The following is a 17884-nucleotide window of genomic DNA, read 5'->3' on the forward strand; positions in this document are numbered from 1 at the left end:
GTGCCCCGGCCGCTGTCCGAGCCCCGCCCCGCGGGTTCGCACGTGGCCCCCGCCTGACCCGGCGCCCGGAGGCGGAGTAGGGCGGGGCGGGAGGCAAACGCAGCACTTTCACGGCTTTGACAAGCCCGCAGCGGCCAGGCCGCAGCGCTGAGCCGGGCCGACACTGCGCCATGCAGGAAGCGCCAGCAGCGCTGCCCACGGAGCCAGGCCCCAGCCCTGTACCTGCCTTCCTCGGCAAGTTATGGGCGCTGGTAGGCGACCCCGGCACCGACCACCTGATCCGCTGGAGCCCGGTGAGGGCTGGGGCCCCTCGACTCTCCCAGTGGTCCCCGGGGTCCCTCCACGTTGGTGAACACCCACGCCCACTCAACCCCCGCCGGGGACTGGGCTGTGGGTCACTCCGATTCAGCCGTCCAGGGTAGTTCACTTTGGAGGGGATGTGTGAGATGAAGATGAGGCGACTTCCTCTGGGGCGGAGGAAGGGTTAGGGACCTCCTGGAGACCTGGAGCCAGAGGCATCTCCTAGGTCATTTAATGAGAATGAAATGACCCCACCCCATAGACAGATCGGAAAACAGACCGAGAGAAGGGAGGGCTGGCACTGGCTCAATCAGGGTCACATCGTGGCTCTGGCTCTGGCTCGGGTCTGGGACCGGTCCGAGGTGGAACCAGGGTTGGCCTCTGCTACTCCTCTTTGAGAACCCGACTCTGGGTTACGCTAGGGGTAGGGATTCACTGTGGTCGTCCGGAGCCAGGCCTCAGGTGGTTCTGGCCCTGCCTTTCCATATTCCCATGAGCGGCACTGACCCCTGAGTGGATGAGTGTGTGCGCGCGCGCTAGAGCGCCGGCCTGAGGGTGGGCGGGCGCCACTCACCAAGTCTGGTCTCTACCCGCACCACGGGTGGGCGGCATTCTCGGTAGAGTGGGACCAGCTTCCTTGTAAGCGATCAGAGCCGCTTCGCCAAAGAAGTGCTGCCCCAGTATTTCAAGCACAGCAACATGGCGAGCTTTGTGCGTCAACTCAACATGTGTGAGTCCCTCAGGCCGGGTGGGGACAGGGTGTGGGTGATTTGGTGCCAAAGATGGAACGACTCACCCCCGCCCCCCACGCCCCACTCTCCAGATGGTTTTCGGAAGGTAGTGAGCATCGAGCAGGGTGGCCTGCTCAGGCCGGAGCGCGACCACGTCGAGTTCCAGCACCCGAGCTTCGTGCGTGGCAGGGAGCAGCTACTGGAGCGCGTGCGGCGCAAGGTAGGGACAGCGAGCAGAAATGAGTAAACCCGCGTGGGGTGTTAGGACTGCTGGCCCTATTCTATGAGATTCTGCCTCTGCGGTGTACCTTCTGCAGGTGCCCGCGCTGCGCAGCGATGACGGTCGCTGGCGCCCTGAAGACCTTGGTCGGCTGCTGGGCGAGGTGCAGGCTTTGCGGGGAGTGCAGGAGAACACTGAGGCGCGGCTTCGGGAGCTCAGGCAGTGCGGGGGAGGGGCGGCCCTGGTGGGAGGTTCTGGGTGAGAGGATGCTGGCCACCAGAGGGTTCTGGGCAGCCCCTTCAGCTCTCCTTCCAGACAAATGGGCCCAGTTGTGGAACTTGACTCTCCATAAGGTGGATGATTATTGGGGTAGTGACCCGGGTCCCTTCCCTGCCGTGCCATTCTGTGTGTGTGTGTGTGTGTGTGTGTGTGTGTGTGTTTGGGAGGGAGAGTGTCTGAGAGAACTCAGATGCCTCAGCACCCTCCCACCCCTGCCCCTAGGCAGAACGAGATCTTGTGGCGGGAAGTGGTGACACTTCGGCAGAGCCATGGTCAGCAGCACCGGGTCATTGGCAAGGTGTTCCTCTTCTTCTACCTCCCTTCTCCCTCTCACTCCTGGGCACCCCTCTACACCCAGTCCTCTAGCATCCAAATTAGTCCCTTTCTCAAACCCACCTGGAACTGCCTGTTAGGGTGAGGGGGGTGTCCAAAATAGGAATAAGCCCTTCTCTTCCTCTTCAGCTGATCCAGTGCCTCTTTGGACCACTTCAGGCTGGGCCCAGTAGTGCAGGAACAAAGAGAAAGCTGTGAGTGAGAGCCAAGGATGCTCACCCCCAATTCTCCACTTTCAGGACCTTCTCTCTGCACAAGACCCCTGGCAGGGACCCCTTCTCTTCCAGAAACTCCTTCAGGCAGAACCCTCAATCCTACTCCTGGCTGCACATCAGCTTCCCCAACCCATCTGGAACTTTTCCCCCCTCCCCCAACACCACAATCTGGTACTCCCACTCCCAGGACCTTACCTCCAAATTCCCACACTAGCAATCCCTTCCCCTCCCCCCAAAACATCCCAACTGCAGAGCTTGGGGCTCAAACCATGCTCCCTCCCTCTCCTCTACCCCCAAAGGGCCCCCATCTCTGGGGGGGAGCCCCTTCCACTCTAGCATGTGACTGATGCCCTGGCAACAGGCCTCAGCTCTGCTGACTTGGCTGCTGGGGCCTGAGGGAGGGAGAGAGGGAGGGAAGTGTAGGCTGAGGGGCACGGGGACTGACCCTGCCCCTACCCTGAGGGACCCTGGTCATCCTGTATAGGTCCCTGATGCTGGATGAAGGGAACTCATGCCCAACACCTGCCAAATTCAATGCCTGCTCCCTGCCTGGTGCCCTCCTGCAGGACCCCTACTTTATCCAGTCGGTAGGTTTCTTTTCCCCCTTTCTCTAAAGCACAGCTGTTTCTTCTCCCGATTTCTCTCCAAAGAAGATGGAAGCCAGCCTTCCCACCAAACAGACCCAGGCTCCCCAGCATGGACTGAGCCTTCCCCTCACACCCTGCCCCTTAGTCCCTATAGTCCAGATGGGTGCTGTTTGGGTTCTAGCTTTCCCAGTGGTAGAGGTCAAGGACTGGGTCTAGTTTTCTATTTACAGCCCCTCCCAGAGACTACCTTGGGCCTCAGCCCTCACAGGGCCAGGGGCCCCATCATCTCTGATATCCCAGAAGATTCTCCATCCCCTGAAGGGCCCAGGCTTTCTCCCTCCAGTGGTGGCAGGAGGTAAGGAGGACAGGGGCTGCCCTCTGGGGAGCCTGACTGGGAGGGCCTGGCAGCCCAGATGGCTGTAGGGGTGGGGGAGAGGTCAGTGCCAGGGTCTGGTTGAAGCTTTTCTCTGGTACAGGGAGAAGGGCCTGGCACTGCTCAAAGAAGAGCCGGCCAGTCCAGGGGGGGATGGCGAGGCCGGGCTGGCCCTGGCCCCAAACGAGTGTGACTTCTGCGTGACAGCCCCCCCACCGCTGCCTGTGGCTGTGGTACAGGCCATCCTGGAAGGGAAAGGGAGCTTCAGCCCTGAGGGGCCCAGGAGTGTCCAACAGCCTGAACCAAGGGGCCCCAGGGAGGTACCTGACAGGTAAGCAGAGCCCATTCTTGAGGTGAGTCCTGCAGGCCACTTTTGCAGATAGAACAACACTCTGGCTCATGAAACTTCCCTACTTTGTCTGCCCCTTGGTGGCTGAGGAGGATATTGGGCACTTATGATTTCTCAGAATGTGCTCCAAGGAGCACCTACATACAAATTCTACACAAAGTAGGAACTCCTAGTCAGATCACCCAGCTCCTCTGTGGTAGGACTGAGGAATCCGCATTTTTAAATGAGTTCAATGGGATGATTATAATATACACAGTAATTTAAGAGCCCCTTGTATTTATACTTGCATAAGAGAGAATCTGTCCTAAGACTTCAAGTCCTAGAGGAAGCAGGGACACTCTGTGTCCATTTATGGGGAAAGGAGAGTGGCATTTTCTAGATGTTGGGGGATTTAAATCCTCTTGCATCCAGGTTCTTTGGGAACTTAATAGGTGGTGAGCACTGCAGGCCAACAGCAGATTTTTGTGCACAGGGGACCTCTGGGTCTGGAGCAGGGTAACAGGAGCCCAGAGAGTCTGCTGCCTTCGATGCTGCTTCGGCCTCCCCCTGAAAGTGTAGAGCCTGCAGCACCCCTAGATGTGAGTACTTCTGGCATAGAAGCACATGCACTTCTGGTTCCTGCTGTCTGCATAGCCTGAGAGGGCAAGCACTAACCCAGAACTTTTCCCAGGTGTTGGGCCCCAGCCTTCCAGGGCGAGAATGGACCCTGATGGACTTGGACATGGAGCTATCCCTGGTAAAATGGGGCTGGGGAGGGCCACACCCTTTGGTCCATAGCTGTTCTCAGAGAGCCAAAGCCATGTCTGAGAATTGCCCAAGTGAGTCCCCAGGTTTCTTCCTCAGCTATTGGGCTCTCTCCCCAACTCCTTTCTGGGGTTCTCCCATGCAGATGCAGCCCTTGGTTCCAGACAGAGGTGAAGCTGAGCTGGCAGTCAAGGGATTGAGTTCTCCAGGTCCAGGTAATGGTTGTGGGGACTCAGGATGTGGGAGGGAGGCCATGACTGCTGAACTGCTATGATTGGTGGAGTAGGCCGCTTGGGTTTTACAGGGAGATTCCCTGAGTTCAGGCTGCCCTGTAGATCCTTCAGAAGCTCCCCTTCCCTTCACCATTGGGTGAGAATGGGGAGGTTAAGAATGATGTTTTATCCTGACTTGACCAGAAGTCAGGGGGCAGGGCTCTCCTCCGGTAGGAAAGAAGGGGGAACACTCCTTCCTGCTAAACACAGCCTCGCTCTTTCTAGGAAAGGACTCCACGCTTGGGGGCCCACTCCTGCTGGATGTCCAGGCAGATCTGGGAGGCCCAGCCCTGGCTGTGCCCGGGGCTTTAACCATTTACAGCACCCCTGAGAACCGGACCTCCTACCTGGGCCCAAGGGCCAGTCCCTCCCCCTGAGACCCATGAGCCTCTGAAGGGATCTTTTGATGTCCCCTGGGGACAGGGGTGAGCCTATCCCCCACTACTTAGCGGCCTCTCTCCATTTACCCCCATCAGAGCCGTGCACATAAACTGCATCTTTTTCTGTGCTTCTGGTGTCTTTTCTCTATCGACGAGGGAGCCCAGGACTCAGGGGGTGGGATGAGCAGCTTTGCAGAGATCCCAGAAGAGAACCCTGGGAGAGCCATGGTGCTGGGGAGCCAGCCCCTAACTCCTCGGGGCTTGAGCCTGGCCACTGCAATCTCCTGGAAGCGGGGACTTCGGGTGGCATCCAGCTCCACAGTGCACATTCTATATGACCCTGGACAAGTCGGGCCCCTTCTCTAAACCCCATCTGTGACAGGCAGAGAGCAGGGGTTGATGAGAAGATAGATGGAAAGCTCCTGGGAATGGGCAAGCCTAGTGTGGGTACAGGATGTGTGGGACCGCGGCCGAACTGTCTCCTCCCTGGCTCGTGTCCAGTGCGCCCGGGATGGGGAGGGAAAGCGGACTATGAGAACGTCCCCAGCCAGGGCGCGACCTCGCAGTCGGACTCTCAGCAGCGGGGAAGAACGCCCCCTCCCCCCCCATTCCCGGCAGCCCTGTCCGCCCCGCCCCCGTAGCAGCTGCTGCACCGGTCCCCACCCCTCCCGGCCCTTTCTGCACTGTCATCTCCTGCCCCGCGGAGGCTCGACCCGGGAGCGGGCCGCCCGAAACGGGCCGAACCGCGAGCCCCACTCCACCGGGCAGAGGAAGCAAGGGAATCTCAGATTGGGCCGACTTCGAGCCTCACCACCCGCAGCGGCGCTCGCAGGTCTGTGGGCCCCGCCCTTCCGCAGGACTCTAGCTTGGGACTGGGTGGAGGGGAGGTCAGGGTACCCTACGGTCGCGCATGCGCAACGGCTTCCACAGTTTCCACGACCCTCGGAGCTCGGCTGCAACTGAACCCTCACCGCCAGCTGGGGATTGGGGGCCTCACCCAAATCCACGCTTCGCTACCTGGAGCTCCGGGAAACATCTGGGCCTGTCATTTGAGAGAACTAGCGGAGACATAACTTCGATGTTCACCTTCGAGCTATGAAAGTTTCAAAGTGAGGGTCCAGAACAGCCGGGGTCTCTGCTCCTCAAGCAGGACTAAAGTCAGGGCTTGGGTTAACAGGAGAAGGCGACTAACGTAAAAACAACCTAGGAAGCCGGAGGGAGAAGGAGGGGCCAGTCAGGTCTACAGCCTTTCTCTCTATGTCTGGCTAGAGTAGGTGCAGGCCCCCTCTGTCTTCCGTGCCCTGCAAAGGGGGACAGTCTTTGGAAGCCTCAGTCCAGGAGAACAGAAGACCTCTGTGTACACAGTGCAGTGATGTCAGTTAATGAAGTAGTGAGGCGATATGCTGGTCACTGGAGTGCACAGAAGGAACCATCTTCCCTTGAACACTCTGGCATTGGGGTGGACAAGAGAATATTTGAATGTTGGAGGATGGGTCCATGAGTGGAGGGAGGAAATGGTATTTCAGGCCTAGGGAGCAGCATCAGCAAAGACTGAGAGATACCAGGAACATAGTGAGTTTTCCCAGAACAGAGTGGTGGGGAGAAGTAGAGAAGAGCCTCACTGTTCTGAGTGGTGAGTGGTAGCTAGAATAACCAGACCAAATAGCTAAGATAAGCAGTAGGGGCAGGAATAAGGGGTAAAGGCTGACATTCTGCTTGACAGGAGACCTTGGTATTGTTCAGATTGGAGCAAGTCAGAATCTAATTCTATTTTGCTTCTCTGAGTCTATCTCCTCAGCTGTAAAATTGGAACAATAAATCCTACCCCAGAGAGTTGTCAAAGTCACTATGCTGAGGGATGGTGGAATTAGAATGAGAAGTACTCAGAGGGACTGTTACAGGAGATGAAGTGAATGGTGGGGTTGACAGGCAGGAGCTGATGGAAACACTGAGATACATTTGTCACAGATGAGACATGAAGGGAGATGGAGGGTCAAGGGTAGTTCTGATCTGTGCTTGAATCTGGGGGATAGGCTGACAATTTGATAAGAGGGGAGGGAGAGGAGCTTGGGATATAGCTCAGTTGGTAGAGTGCTTGCCTCACATACACAAAGCCCTGGGTTCAATCCCCAGCACCACACACACACACACACACACACACAGGAGTGGAGGGAGAGGTGGCTGGAATGTGCAGTGACCAAAGGAAGCACATCTTGACACTACGGGGTTCTGAAAGAGACCTGGGAGGCAAAATGGGGACTAAGACTCTATAGACCAGGAAAGGAGGGAAAACACTACATGGGAAGTAGAGACCAGGAAGGATGCTGTGTAAATAAAGCCAAGTCAGGGAAAGGGGCAGAGGGTGGGAGGGGTCCAGGGCCTGACCCCTTTATCTAATGTCAGGGGCCTTGCTAAGGCTGGCAAAGAGATGGGCTGTTGTCCTTGCTTGGTAATATATAGACAAAGCAGATTGATTTCTACCTAGTCCCTACAGTTTGGTAGAGACAGTCTCAAAATGGGAAGAAAAAGTTTAGCAACCTTTCATGAGCTGGGCCCTCAGTATTTCAAGATCAAACAAGAGATGACTATCATTCCCAGGCCAGCAGGGAGTCACCTGGGTCTTGGGTGATGTTAGGAGATCTTGGTCAGAGGTAGGATTCAGGAAGATTCAGGTATCCCAGCTAGGTACCTGGGAACCAAGAAGGGCCATGAGATCATGTTGGGGTTAGAACTGGGTGGTGATGGTGAGGGTAGAGGATCAGGGCCTGTCCTGGCAAGTTGAAAGAGGAGCAGGGCAGGCTCTCAACAGTTTGTGCAGAGGGTACTGGAGGACAGATTGTGTAAATAGGGAATCCTGATCCAGGGGTTCTACAGGGTCCAGGCAGGAGGTAAAAGACTAGACTCAGAAGTGAGAATGGCAAGAGAAATATTTGTCAGACTGGAAAGGACTTGACTGCAAGCTGTAACCTTGGGTCTATCCTAGGTTTTTCTCCTATTGAGATGGGGAAGCAGACTAGAGAAAGACCAAGAAGTGGTGGCAAATGCCTGAAATCCCAGCAACTCATAAGGCTAAGGCAGAAGGATTCCAAATTCGAGGCCAGATTCAGCAATTTAGTAAGGGTCTTAGGAGACCTTGTTTCAAACTAAAAAGAGCTAAGGATGAAGCTCAGTGGTAAAGCACCCCAGGGCTCAACCCCCAGTACGGGACGGGGGCGGCGACAGACGTTTGTTTGGATAAACTGGGTTCTTACTGTCGGATCTGCAGGCGGCTGGGGCTCAGGAGGGAGGCCCTGATTGGGAGAGCCTACAACTGACGTTTAGAGAGGGGAGGAGCCTTAGAAGACTGGAGAGAAGCTGCAGGCAAGAGGCGGGAGAAGAGTTCAGTACCGTGGTGCCCGAGTCCTGTGCTGCGGAGTCATCTGGCCGCTGAGGTCAAGGTGAATTTAGACCACAGCCAGGGATGTTCACTGGGATCCTGGAAGAGAGGTCAGGAATGGAGGACCCTCGGTGCCCACTACTTCTCTCCCCCTCTCTGTACAGCCCGGACCATGGGCAACTCGCAGGAGCGGCCTTCGGAGACCATTGACCGTGAGCGGAAACGCCTGGTGGAAACGCTGCAGGCGGACTCGGGACTACTGCTGGACGCGCTGGTAGCACGGGGAGTGCTCACCGGGCCGGAGTATGAGGCACTGGATGCACTGCCTGATGCTGAGCGCAGGGTGCGCCGCCTGCTGCTGGTGGTGCAGAGCAAAGGCGAGGCCGCCTGCCAGGAGCTGCTGCGTTGCGCCCAGCAAACCTTGCGCGCGCCAGACCCAGCCTGGGACTGGCAGCACGTGGGCCCTGGTGAGCGCACGTAGACCAGGGGCGTGGCTTGGGAGCCAAGCAAAGGCTAACTGAGGGTTGGAGTCGTGGTATTCCCCCAAAGTAGGTGAGTGTGTGTACTAAGGATTGCAGAAAGATAACTTGATCCTGAAAGACCCTCCCACTTCCGCCCCAGGCTACCGGGACCGCAGCTATGACCCTCCATGCCCAGGCCACTGGACGCCCGAGGCACCCAGTTCCGGGACAGTGTGTCCCGGGCTGCCCAGAGTTTCAGATCACTATGAGGCAGGAGGTCCTGAGGGCTCTGAAGCAGTGCAATCCGGAACTCCAGAGGAGCCAGAGCCAGAGCAGGAAGCTGAGGCCTCTGAAGGGGCTGAGCCAGAACCAGAACCCCAAATGGATCCAGAACCAGAGCCGGAGGAAGATCCAGAACCAGAGCCGGAGGCAGATCCAGAACCAGAGCCTGAGCCTGACTTCCAGGAGGGGGATGAGTCTGAAGGTGTGAGGCCTTGCAAACTCTGTAGTGGTTTAGCAGAGGGCATAGCTCAGGAAGTTGACTATTGTCTCTTCCTTTCTAGATTCCTGAAGGCCAGAATACTGACCTGACGTTTCCTGCCCAAGCCCAAATAAGATAGAACCTGGGATTATGCTGGAGCTGGATCCAGTGCCACCAAAGCTCCATCATCTTATGTCTTATTGGAAGTGAATAAACTCCAGCTAACCTAGGCATTTTTTTTGGGGGGGGTGGTTTATGTCTCTAAGAACCTGAACATTCTGGTGCCCCACAACACTCCAACATCTAGTTCACAATCCCATTCCACACACAACAGCCCATGCTGCAGGTGATCTCAGAGCTAGGACCATATAGTAGGATGACCTGAAACCTGTTCTTTTCCCTTCATGAGCCATTCGGGGAACTTTTTAGACACTAGCCCCATTCTATGGAAGAAACTGGGCTTGGGGCAGAAAGCAAGAGAAGAGGACTCTGACTATCTAGGGAGGGCTCAAGAGTTCACAGCCTTGGAAATTGAAATTAGAGGGGAATTAGAAGGACCTTAAGTAGACAGAGGACACACGTGTAATTTTAATTGCCGTTTTAATTGTCTGGTTTCCCTCTGAACTGGGAGTTCAGTGAGAATTTTAACCAGTAACTGGCACATATGTGTTGACTAAATGAATAAGAACTCTCCAGCTGTGTTTCCAAGTTTTATAGATGGGAAAACTAAGGCCCGGGATAGGAATGGGACTGGGTCAACCTCACGAAGCTGAGTCTAAGCAACAATCAGCTGTGTATTTCTCCTGGCCCAGGACAATAAACCTAATGGGCCTGCCCTTCAGGCTTAAGGGTGGCTGCTCCCAGCTATGCCAACTCTTGCCTAAGACCAACTGGGAGGGTGTGGGAAAAGACAGGAAGAGCAGAGGCCAGTGAAGGGGTCAGGTGAGCTTTTGGGCTCGATGCACAAGACCTGAAGCCCAGCATGTATGTGCCCATGTGTGTATAATGAAGGTAACTTCCAGTAGTATCCTGTCCCTCCACTGTTACCTCCAAGCTCCAGGCAGTAGAACACAAAAGTATTGAATAAACACATGACTAGTGAAAGAGGCAAAAATTCTGGAAGGCAAACCCCAGCCCAGCTGGGTCTATACCATCAGGACCCCTGCCCTTTAAGCCTGTGTGAAAGCCAAGACCCCAGGCGCAGGCAATCACCCCAGAAGGGGGGATCCCAACCCCCACCAGGACCCAGTAAGAGGTAGACAGCAGGAATGCTGAAGGAGCACCAAGGGGCAAGGTGGGGGAAGGGACAGACTGGAATATTGGACACCCAAAGCATCTCATGCAAAAACAAGTTTCTACTCCCAAACCACCCCTTATTCCCATTAACACTCACCACCCCCCCTCCTGTCCCCAGGCCTCCCCTCTGCTCAGCAATTTGCCAGAAATGCTGCCTGGTCCACAGGCACCAGGAAGACTATCAAGGGACAAAAACCTCTGATGCTGCTGCCTGTTCTTCCAGAATGCTCTTGGCCTCCCAATGCCCCCAAGAAACACCCAGGCTGTAGAAGCACAGAGCAATCAGCTTCATATTCTGGGGGCTGATCTGTAGGCCTCTGCATAGGACTTCTGCTGATAGCCCTCAATAAACATCAATCAGGCAGCAGGCGGCCCAGCTCTGCTTCATCCAGGCGATTGGTTGCCATGATGTGCTCCAGCTGCTGCCGATAGCGTTCCAAGTCCTGCATGAAGTGGGGCACTCGGGTATTATCCAGCACCCCATGGGGCCGTAGGTGATCCACATCCTCATAGGAGACCTGCAGGGAGGAAGCTGAGCTTCAGAGCTAGACAGAGCTCCTGGCTTTTAGACAGGTGGTCCCAGCTCTGCTGATGGCTCATGGCCATTTGCTCCCAGGGCTCCTTCTTCCCATCAGCCTACCATACCCACAGTCCCATGCCCATGCTATGTACCTCTAGGCTCAGACCTGGGTCTCTGTTCTTTCTCTCAACATTTTCTTTTATCTCTGTCCTATGACCCACTCCTGGCTCCAGCCTAGCCTATTTCCTATCTTCTGATATAGGTATCCAAATGCCTCCTGAACACCTTCCCCTGAATATCTCTAAGGCACCTCCTCATAGTCAACATCTGGGTACCAGCCCAACTCTTCAGTCACCCAGGTCAGGTTCCAGGGAGGATGCTTGGACTCTCACCCTCCCACTCAGGGCAGCCACTGAGATAAAGGAATATTCACTTTCCAAAGAGCTCTCTAGCTTGACCCTTCCTCTCTAAATACATGACCACTGCCTGGGGTAAGGCCATCACCATCAATCTGTAAGAGTGACAGGACAGCCTCTTCTTCTTGCCAGCATACTCTCTTCCCTAAGACTCTCTTTTCAGTTCCCCTGCCATATAACTCCAGAGGGAGCCTTCGAAAGCAAATAACTGCACCATACTTTCTGCTTAAAGCTCCTCCAGCTCCCCACTGCTTCAAATGAAATCCACTCTTCTCTGCCTGGCACAGAGGCCAAGCACCAGAGACTTGGTGGTCCCTGGCCATTTGTCCAGCCTCCTTCCCCAGGCCTTCCTAATTATTCCCTTAGCCTGGAATGCTCACCTCCTTTGAAATGCTGCACCTACACACCCCTATAAGCTGGGTCAAGTAACTACTTTTGATTGAATTGAAATGAAATGAAATGACTAGAAAGTCATTTGATCTCCTCTGCTCAACCCCATCCATGCTTCCCGCACCAGAGAGGTCGGACACTCAGATCTCAGTCCAGCAAGAATCAGAAGTGCAAGGAATATTGCAGAAAGTGGGAGGGCAGACCGGGAACCCAGTCAGTCACCTTGCCCAGCGAGGTCAGCAGTGGGAAATCAATGGTTTGGCGGTGCCGCAGAATACGCACGATGCCGTCCAGGTACACCTGGTCCTTGCTGAAGCAGCCTGTGAGTGCAGGAGCCAGTGAGTTCTTGAGGTGGAGCCCCAACCCTCGCCTCCGCCCAGGTCAATACCCTGCGTCCTGCCCACCAGGCTTGGAAGTGTCGGTCTGGCCACGCTTGGCGCGCACGCAGTACTCCCAGCGAACGTCAGCGTCCTGCACGTAGCGCGCCAGGTCCTGAAAGAGCTGGCGGAACGACATGCGCGCGGCCTGATGGATGGTGTAGTAGAGCAGAGCTGCGCGCCACAAGAATGGCTGCTTGCGAAACAGCACGCTGTGCAGGCTGGCTAGACCCTCCTCCGTGGGGTTGGCTGGCCGCAGCCCATACTGCAACCGGCCCTCGGCGCTGTGCCACGGTTGCTGTGCATTGTTCACGCCCCGCAGGTAGTGAGTGCCTGCGGAGAGGGCGAGGGGGAGGCTGCGCTGGGTGGGGTGTCTGGAGAATCCACCCTGCGGACCTCTAGTGGCGACTCTAGTATCTTCACGCCCCCAAACTCAGGCTGTCCCAGCCCCAGAAAAACACATACTCACCAAACCCCAAGCTGCGTGAAGACCCTCCAAAGAAGAACCTGCACCCAAAGGCTCATACAGACTCAGACTCATGCATGAATATTCCTCCACCCATTTCAGTATATTCTCTTATTCTCTCTCTCCCCGTCCCTTTCCCAACTCATATTGTCCCTCCACCCCCACCCCACCCCTGCTTCCTCCAGCTTTCCTAGAGAGAAGGAACACACACACACCACCCAGCCCCAATATCTTGCATGCCCTCATTAATCACTAGATAATCACATTGATTCCCCCAGCAAAACCACTTCTTGCCCGGGACAATAGGATTCTTTATGAGGAAGGAAAGACAGAAAGGAATAGTGATTAGTGTCCTGTGCCCTCCTTTCCAGCCTGGTCTGCCTGCTCCTAAATTATACTCTGTGTGACCTCAAACAATTCTATTTCTAGGATCTGGCCTACCACCCACCCTAGAGGGCCTGCAAGTTGGCTGGGCTGATGGGACCCTCAGGGTTCTCCCTCTGGCCTGTCAGAGCCTCAGCAGCCTTGCCCCACTGTCAAAGGAAATCAGAGAAAGAAAAAGACATCCCCCAAAGGAACAAGAGATTAGGGTAAATCCGGAGAGTGGGCAGGTGTGTTCTGGCCTACCTCTGTGAGCGAGAGGGAGGAGGCAGCTGTTCAGGAAGGGCAAGGGCCTGTCCTCCTCCAGAGGGAAGAGGGAGAAACAAAGGAGGGGGTTACTGGGGCCCCTCACTGCCCACTCCCCAGATTTCAGCCCTTTCTCATCTCCACCCTTCTACCCCCCTACCCATGACTCCCAGCCTGACCTATCTCATGGCGAAGCATGCCCTCCAACCAGTATTGGCGAGCTCCAGTCAGGTTGATGGCCAGTGTGGGTCGGCTGTTCTCCACCATCATCACAGCCTGAGACAGCAAGTCCTCACTCAGCTGCACCACAACCTGCAGATGGCAGTGTACTGAGTCATGGTTACTAGCCTTGGGGTCACTGTGTAGGTGGACCCATCAATGCCAAGGGCAGCCAAACTAGACACTGTTCAGGGCACTCACCCTTTACCACTTCTCCTCAGAGCTACCTCCCACCTCCCTGAGGCAAGAACAGGGATTTGTCTCAGATCACCTGCTGGCCAGGTGTGAAGCTGGGCCTGGGACCACCTGCCAGACAGACTGATTTGGGGCATATTAGGGGCTGTGTAGGCAGGAAAGCTCACCTCTCCAACGCAGCCCTCTTTCTGCATGTATTTGCGCACAATGGACCAAATCTGGCACTTAGTCAGCAGCTGGCCCCCGGTGGCAGCCTCAAAGTGTTCATAGGTGCCAAACTTCTCCAGAACAGCCTCAATGATTCCAACTGCCTGCACACAGGGCCACAGTAGCTTGTCAGGCTGGGTCCCTTGAGTTGTCAGGGACAGGGTAAGGTGGGCAGGGTGGACTGACCTGATGGATGAACTGTCCAGAGGCCTCACAGTACTTCTCCAGCACAGTGGTGGGCATGGGCTCCTGGTACTCGAACTGTGGGTTGTAGGTGTAATGGGACTGGAAGAACTTGTCCTTCTCACGGTCCATGTTGGTTGGCCGCAGTGCCACCAACATACAGGGGCTCTTGGTACCACCACCTGCATCCCTTCGAGTCTTAGCAATGTGAGGCAGAGAGGCTGCAGCCCGCAGGGTACCCCTACCTGCACCTCGTCCCTGTCCAGGAGGGGCTGGTCCCCGGGTGCCACGCCCTCGACAGCCAGCACTGTTTACAGTGTAGGTGCTCTCACTCCTTCGCATGTGGCCACGGCCCAAATGCAGTTTTGAGAAGGGCTGCTGCTCAGGCTGGGGCTGTAGCCCTGAGGGGACTGCCAGAGCCAGAGGCACAGCCAGGGACTGAGGCCAGGGGTACAGGGGTGGCCCATCTCGGTCTGGGCTCTTTAGCCTATGGTGCAGGGACTGGGGACTGGCAGGAAGGCTGGGGGGTGCCTGCTCATACACCTGAGCCCCCGAGTCCAGCACCATTCTGTCTTGAAGGTCACATCCAGCTGGGTCTCTCCAACTTCCCACACTGTTGACCTCTGGGGACACAGAAGGATGTGGAAACCAGCATGAGTGGGTGTGGTCAGAGGAGCTGTAGGCCCTATAGGCTCCACACTGGCCTTGCTGGGCTGTTGGTGGGCCCAAGGTCTGCTGCCAAGGGTATGGGTAGTTGTTCTCCTACCCCCACTCCAGTGTCCATTCCCTCTAGCAAGCTCATGCAAGTAACATGGGCTAGAACAAAGCAAGAGAGACAGTTTTACATACTCATCTAGATGGTGCTTACTATAATTCCCTCAGCCTGTGAGCAGAGGGCAAGGACTGGGTCCCTACTCATGATTCTAATCTCTGTGCTCAGCGCTCACCCAGAGTAGACAGAGAGCAGCCTCAGCTGCCTGGATGAACCATAGATAAGAGGGGTCTCAGGGGATGCCTTCTATTTACTGCATCTTCTTGGTACCACTCTCCTATATGGCTTCACCTACACATTCGTTCCTACCTGGCCTCTGTCAATTTGAATGCCTGAATGCCTCTTATGCCATTATATACTGTACTGCCCTCTCTTCTGGGCCATCTATTCATATCCAAATTAGAATCTGCTTTTGGGAAAGCAGAGGGAGACTTCAAATCCAAGTCAATCTCTGGCCTGTACCCTACCTGATGCATCTTCCCAGTGGTCATCCAAAGCCAATATCAGGGCACTTACCCCTGACTCTGTGCCAGGGCTCAGTCCAATCCAGTTTCTCCCAAAGACTCACTAGAGACTACAGACTCTTGAGCACCCTTGCCTGTTCAGGGACTCAATTCCAGCCTTTCTTTTCTCTCCTACATCTCCAATCTCTTCCTCTCCACTGAATTCTTTCCATCAGCATAGGTACATGTTGTTATTTATCCATCTTAAAAAACAAAGCAAAACCTGCATTTGAATCCACACTTCTCTAACTACAGCATCACTGCATATCCCTCTAGCTGTTCCTTGTTGCAGCACAACACCCAGAGTCATCTCTACCCAGTCTCCAATTCCTTATTTCCTGTTATTTAAAGTTCACTTCACTTAGACACATGTCCCCCACTCTCCATCAAAATTGACCTAATCAAGGTGATCGACAGTCTTCATATTGCTCACCAGTACTCCACACAGTTAATCCCTTCATCTTGGAAACTTGCTGTCCATTTCACTTTCCAAATACACTGGAACTTAGTTCTTTTTCCATCTCACTGGCAGTTCTTTCTTAGTCTTCCTTGCTGATCATCCCTGTCTCCCCAAACTCTTAACACTATAATGGCCCAGGATTTGTCTATGGGAACTACTCCCTTCTCCATTTATGCTCATTCCCTAAGTAATCTCATCCACTCTCATTTTTGTTTGTTTTATTTTGCTTTGGTGCTGGAGATCAAACTCAGGGCTAAGCATGCCCTGTACCACCAAACTATACCCCCAGCCCTCACTCTCAGCCCTCAATATGAGTCATCAGCTCAAATTTCTTGCATAAACTTTAGACAGGTATTGCCAGTTTTCATACAACATCTTTGTTTAACAGGCATCTCAAACTGCATATGTCCTTTGTCTAGAAAGCCCCCTTAATATAATGACACTAATATTAAGTGACTTCCCTAAAATCTCTGCACAAATATCAAGATCTTAGAAAAGGTACCCTAGCCAGGTGTAATCCCAGTCACACACAAGTTCAAGGCCAGCCTCAAAAATTTAATAAGATCCTGTCTCAAAAAATAAAAAAGGCTGGGGATGTATATCAATGGTAAAGTATTCCTGGGTTCAATCTCCAGTACTGGAAAAAAATCACCTTAATGCACCTCTATAAAATAATAAACTTCCTCCCCCATCTCCACCACAATCCACCCCCAGCCAGGAATTATTGTTTTCCATAGCACTATCATCACCTAAAGTGTACTGCTGTAAGCTTTATATTTTTATGATACATCTGACAGTTACCTGTTTTCACTTTTCTAGCATTCACAGTGGTATCCCTGAAACCCAGTGCCTGACCTAGAGCTCAATGAATGAACTCAAGAGCCCTTCTTCTCAGAATTAGAATAACCAGCACTTTGCTTCCTCATTTAGACCTATCTCCCCCCTCCTCACTCCCACCCCACCCCCCACCCCCGCGTCCAGTGACCAGTTGCTTGAAGATTATTTCAGGTCTTAGGTTTCAATCCCCTAAACTAACTGAATAGTTTCCTGGACTCCACACTGGTCTTCAGGCTGCTACCTGGACAATTCCCTTCCATCTTCCCTTCTTTCATTAGACCTACCTCCTCGCAATTACCAGAATACGCCTGTTTCTTTCACGTTTCAGGTCCTTCCGCCAAGAATGCCCCCGCAATGTCTCCCTGGAACAAACTCTTAACCATTTTCAGGGCTCCGTTTGGGCCTCACCTCCTCCGGGAAGCCTTCTGGGCGTCTACAGGGTCCCAATGCCTTGATGGTTTCTTTACCGCCCTAGGCAGTCACTGTTAGAGCTTGGGTCCCTGTCCTCCTACCATCCCTCGAACTCCCGGTGGGTAGGGACCCGTCTGATTCGCCCTCATGTCTCAAGCACCCAACACCAGATGCAGAATGAATGGCTGGATTGGGGAGGAGCCCTTGACTACTGAAGGCGTGGTCTGGTTCCAGATGAGGGGTGTGGCCCGCGCCTAGAGGTTTACGTTGAAAAGCCAATGGGGACCGAGAGATCCAGGAGGGGCGTGACCTGCAGCCAATAAGCGATAGGGGGATGGGCGAAGGGTGTGCCCAATGGAGGGCGGGGCCAGAAGACAATGGAGCGGGGATGGGGGGGTTCTCTGGTAAATCAAAAGGGTCGCACCGCGCGCCTAGTCTCGGCCTTGGGGTTTGGGTGGGGGGTTCGGTCCGCGTGCCGCGCCCCCACCTGTTTGTTCCTCTGCTTGCCGCCCGCGGTTCTCGCTCCGCAAAGCGGGTCGCCCGCCGCCCAGCCCGCGGGAGCTGACGCCGATGACGCAACGCTCTCCGGCGCGCGCACGCTCTCACGAAATCCGGAGGAACCTGTCAATCTGTGGCGACGCGCACCAAGAGGGTCTGAGAAGGCTGAGTCCAGCACCACGCCATGCCACTGGGCGGAGTGTAGTTGTCGACCCGTCCCCTTGAAGAGTTTCCAGGCCCCGGCTGGGGGCGGGACTCAGGGAGGGGGAAGTACTAGTCATTGCCTGGGGGTGAATACGTGGGCAATCTGTGTACCCGACCGGAGCCCGAGTACTCCGGAACGCAGTCCACAGAGAGGAAAATGTCTGGATAGGTGAGGCGCTGCCCATATTGCCAGGACTGCAGC

General features: G+C 54.8%; 3 protein-coding genes across 13 annotated transcripts; 2 read left to right on the forward strand and 1 right to left on the reverse strand.

The window, feature by feature from the left end:
- The first annotated feature begins 69 nt into the window (after positions 1–69).
- Hsf4 (heat shock transcription factor 4) lies at positions 70–4911 on the forward strand. Of its 5 annotated transcripts, none has more exons than XM_005318299.5 (13): positions 70–293; positions 922–1030; positions 1124–1251; positions 1349–1473; positions 1753–1828; positions 1993–2057; positions 2563–2665; positions 2882–3020; positions 3246–3369; positions 3860–3965; positions 4058–4123; positions 4277–4346; positions 4629–4911. In XM_005318299.5, the coding sequence occupies exons 1-13, from the start codon at positions 171–173 to the stop codon at positions 4778–4780; spliced, it is 1386 nt and encodes a 461-aa protein (XP_005318356.1). In that variant the 5' UTR covers positions 70–170; the 3' UTR covers positions 4781–4911. The 5 variants fall into 5 exon arrangements, with proteins under 5 accessions (XP_005318356.1, XP_005318355.1, XP_021577309.2 ...); XM_005318298.5 differs by having other exon boundaries at positions 76–293; positions 2896–3020; positions 3142–3369; XM_021721634.3 differs by lacking the exon at positions 922–1030 and having other exon boundaries at positions 83–293.
- Positions 4912–5430: 519 nt separating this feature from the next.
- On the forward strand, positions 5431–9330 carry Nol3 (nucleolar protein 3). 4 transcript variants are annotated; one of them, XM_013366551.4, is made up of 5 exons: positions 5474–5615; positions 8049–8220; positions 8324–8626; positions 8781–9104; positions 9184–9330. In XM_013366551.4, the coding sequence occupies exons 3-5, from the start codon at positions 8332–8334 to the stop codon at positions 9189–9191; spliced, it is 627 nt and encodes a 208-aa protein (XP_013222005.2). In that variant the 5' UTR covers positions 5474–5615; positions 8049–8220; positions 8324–8331; the 3' UTR covers positions 9192–9330. The 4 variants fall into 4 exon arrangements, with proteins under 4 accessions (XP_005318359.2, XP_013222005.2, XP_013222007.2 ...); XM_013366553.4 differs by adding an exon at positions 5714–5892 and having other exon boundaries at positions 5475–5615; positions 8049–8626; XM_040278964.2 differs by lacking the exon at positions 8049–8220 and adding an exon at positions 5714–5892 and having other exon boundaries at positions 5475–5615.
- Positions 9331–9684: 354 nt separating this feature from the next.
- Matcap1 (microtubule associated tyrosine carboxypeptidase 1) lies at positions 9685–17690 on the reverse strand. Of its 4 annotated transcripts, none has more exons than XM_021721637.3 (7): positions 17468–17690; positions 14001–14620; positions 13775–13918; positions 13373–13505; positions 12128–12433; positions 11946–12043; positions 9685–10915 (listed from the first exon to the last, which is right to left on the reverse strand). In XM_021721637.3, the coding sequence occupies exons 2-7, from the start codon at positions 14562–14564 to the stop codon at positions 10751–10753; spliced, it is 1410 nt and encodes a 469-aa protein (XP_021577312.1). In that variant the 5' UTR covers positions 14565–14620; positions 17468–17690; the 3' UTR covers positions 9685–10750. The 4 variants fall into 4 exon arrangements, with proteins under 4 accessions (XP_021577312.1, XP_021577311.1, XP_077888633.1 ...); XM_021721636.3 differs by lacking the exon at positions 17468–17690 and adding an exon at positions 16978–17461; XM_078032507.1 differs by lacking the exon at positions 17468–17690 and adding an exon at positions 16854–17461 and having other exon boundaries at positions 12006–12043.
- Between the last annotated feature and the right edge of the window lie 194 nt (positions 17691–17884).

Source organism: Ictidomys tridecemlineatus, chromosome 15 (genome assembly GCF_052094955.1).
Source record: "Ictidomys tridecemlineatus isolate mIctTri1 chromosome 15, mIctTri1.hap1, whole genome shotgun sequence".
Classification (NCBI taxonomy): Eukaryota; Metazoa; Chordata; class Mammalia; order Rodentia; family Sciuridae; genus Ictidomys; species Ictidomys tridecemlineatus.

Excerpts from the sequence above, each read along its gene's own strand:
- Nol3 (XM_005318302.5), top strand. The coding sequence starts at position 8,332 with ATGGGCAACTCGCAGGAGCGGCCTTCGGAGACCATTGACCGTGAGCGG. Across the intron at positions 8,627-8,780 it reads CTGGCAGCACGTGGGCCCTG|GCTACCGGGACCGCAGCTAT; the intron begins GTGAGCGCACGT and ends CTTCCGCCCCAG.
- Matcap1 (XM_021721637.3), bottom strand. The coding sequence starts at position 14,564 with ATGGTGCTGGACTCGGGGGCTCAGGTGTATGAGCAGGCACCCCCCAGC. Across the intron at positions 12,434-13,372 it reads CATGCTTCGCCATGAGATAG|GCACTCACTACCTGCGGGGC; the intron begins GTCAGGCTGGGA and ends CCCTCTCCGCAG. Across the intron at positions 10,916-11,945 it reads TGCTGACCTCGCTGGGCAAG|GTCTCCTATGAGGATGTGGA; the intron begins GTGACTGACTGG and ends TCCTCCCTGCAG.
- Hsf4 (XM_005318298.5), top strand. The coding sequence starts at position 171 with ATGCAGGAAGCGCCAGCAGCGCTGCCCACGGAGCCAGGCCCCAGCCCT. Across the intron at positions 2,058-2,562 it reads GCAGGAACAAAGAGAAAGCT|GTCCCTGATGCTGGATGAAG; the intron begins GTGAGTGAGAGC and ends CATCCTGTATAG. Across the intron at positions 4,124-4,276 it reads TGGACATGGAGCTATCCCTG|ATGCAGCCCTTGGTTCCAGA; the intron begins GTAAAATGGGGC and ends TCTCCCATGCAG.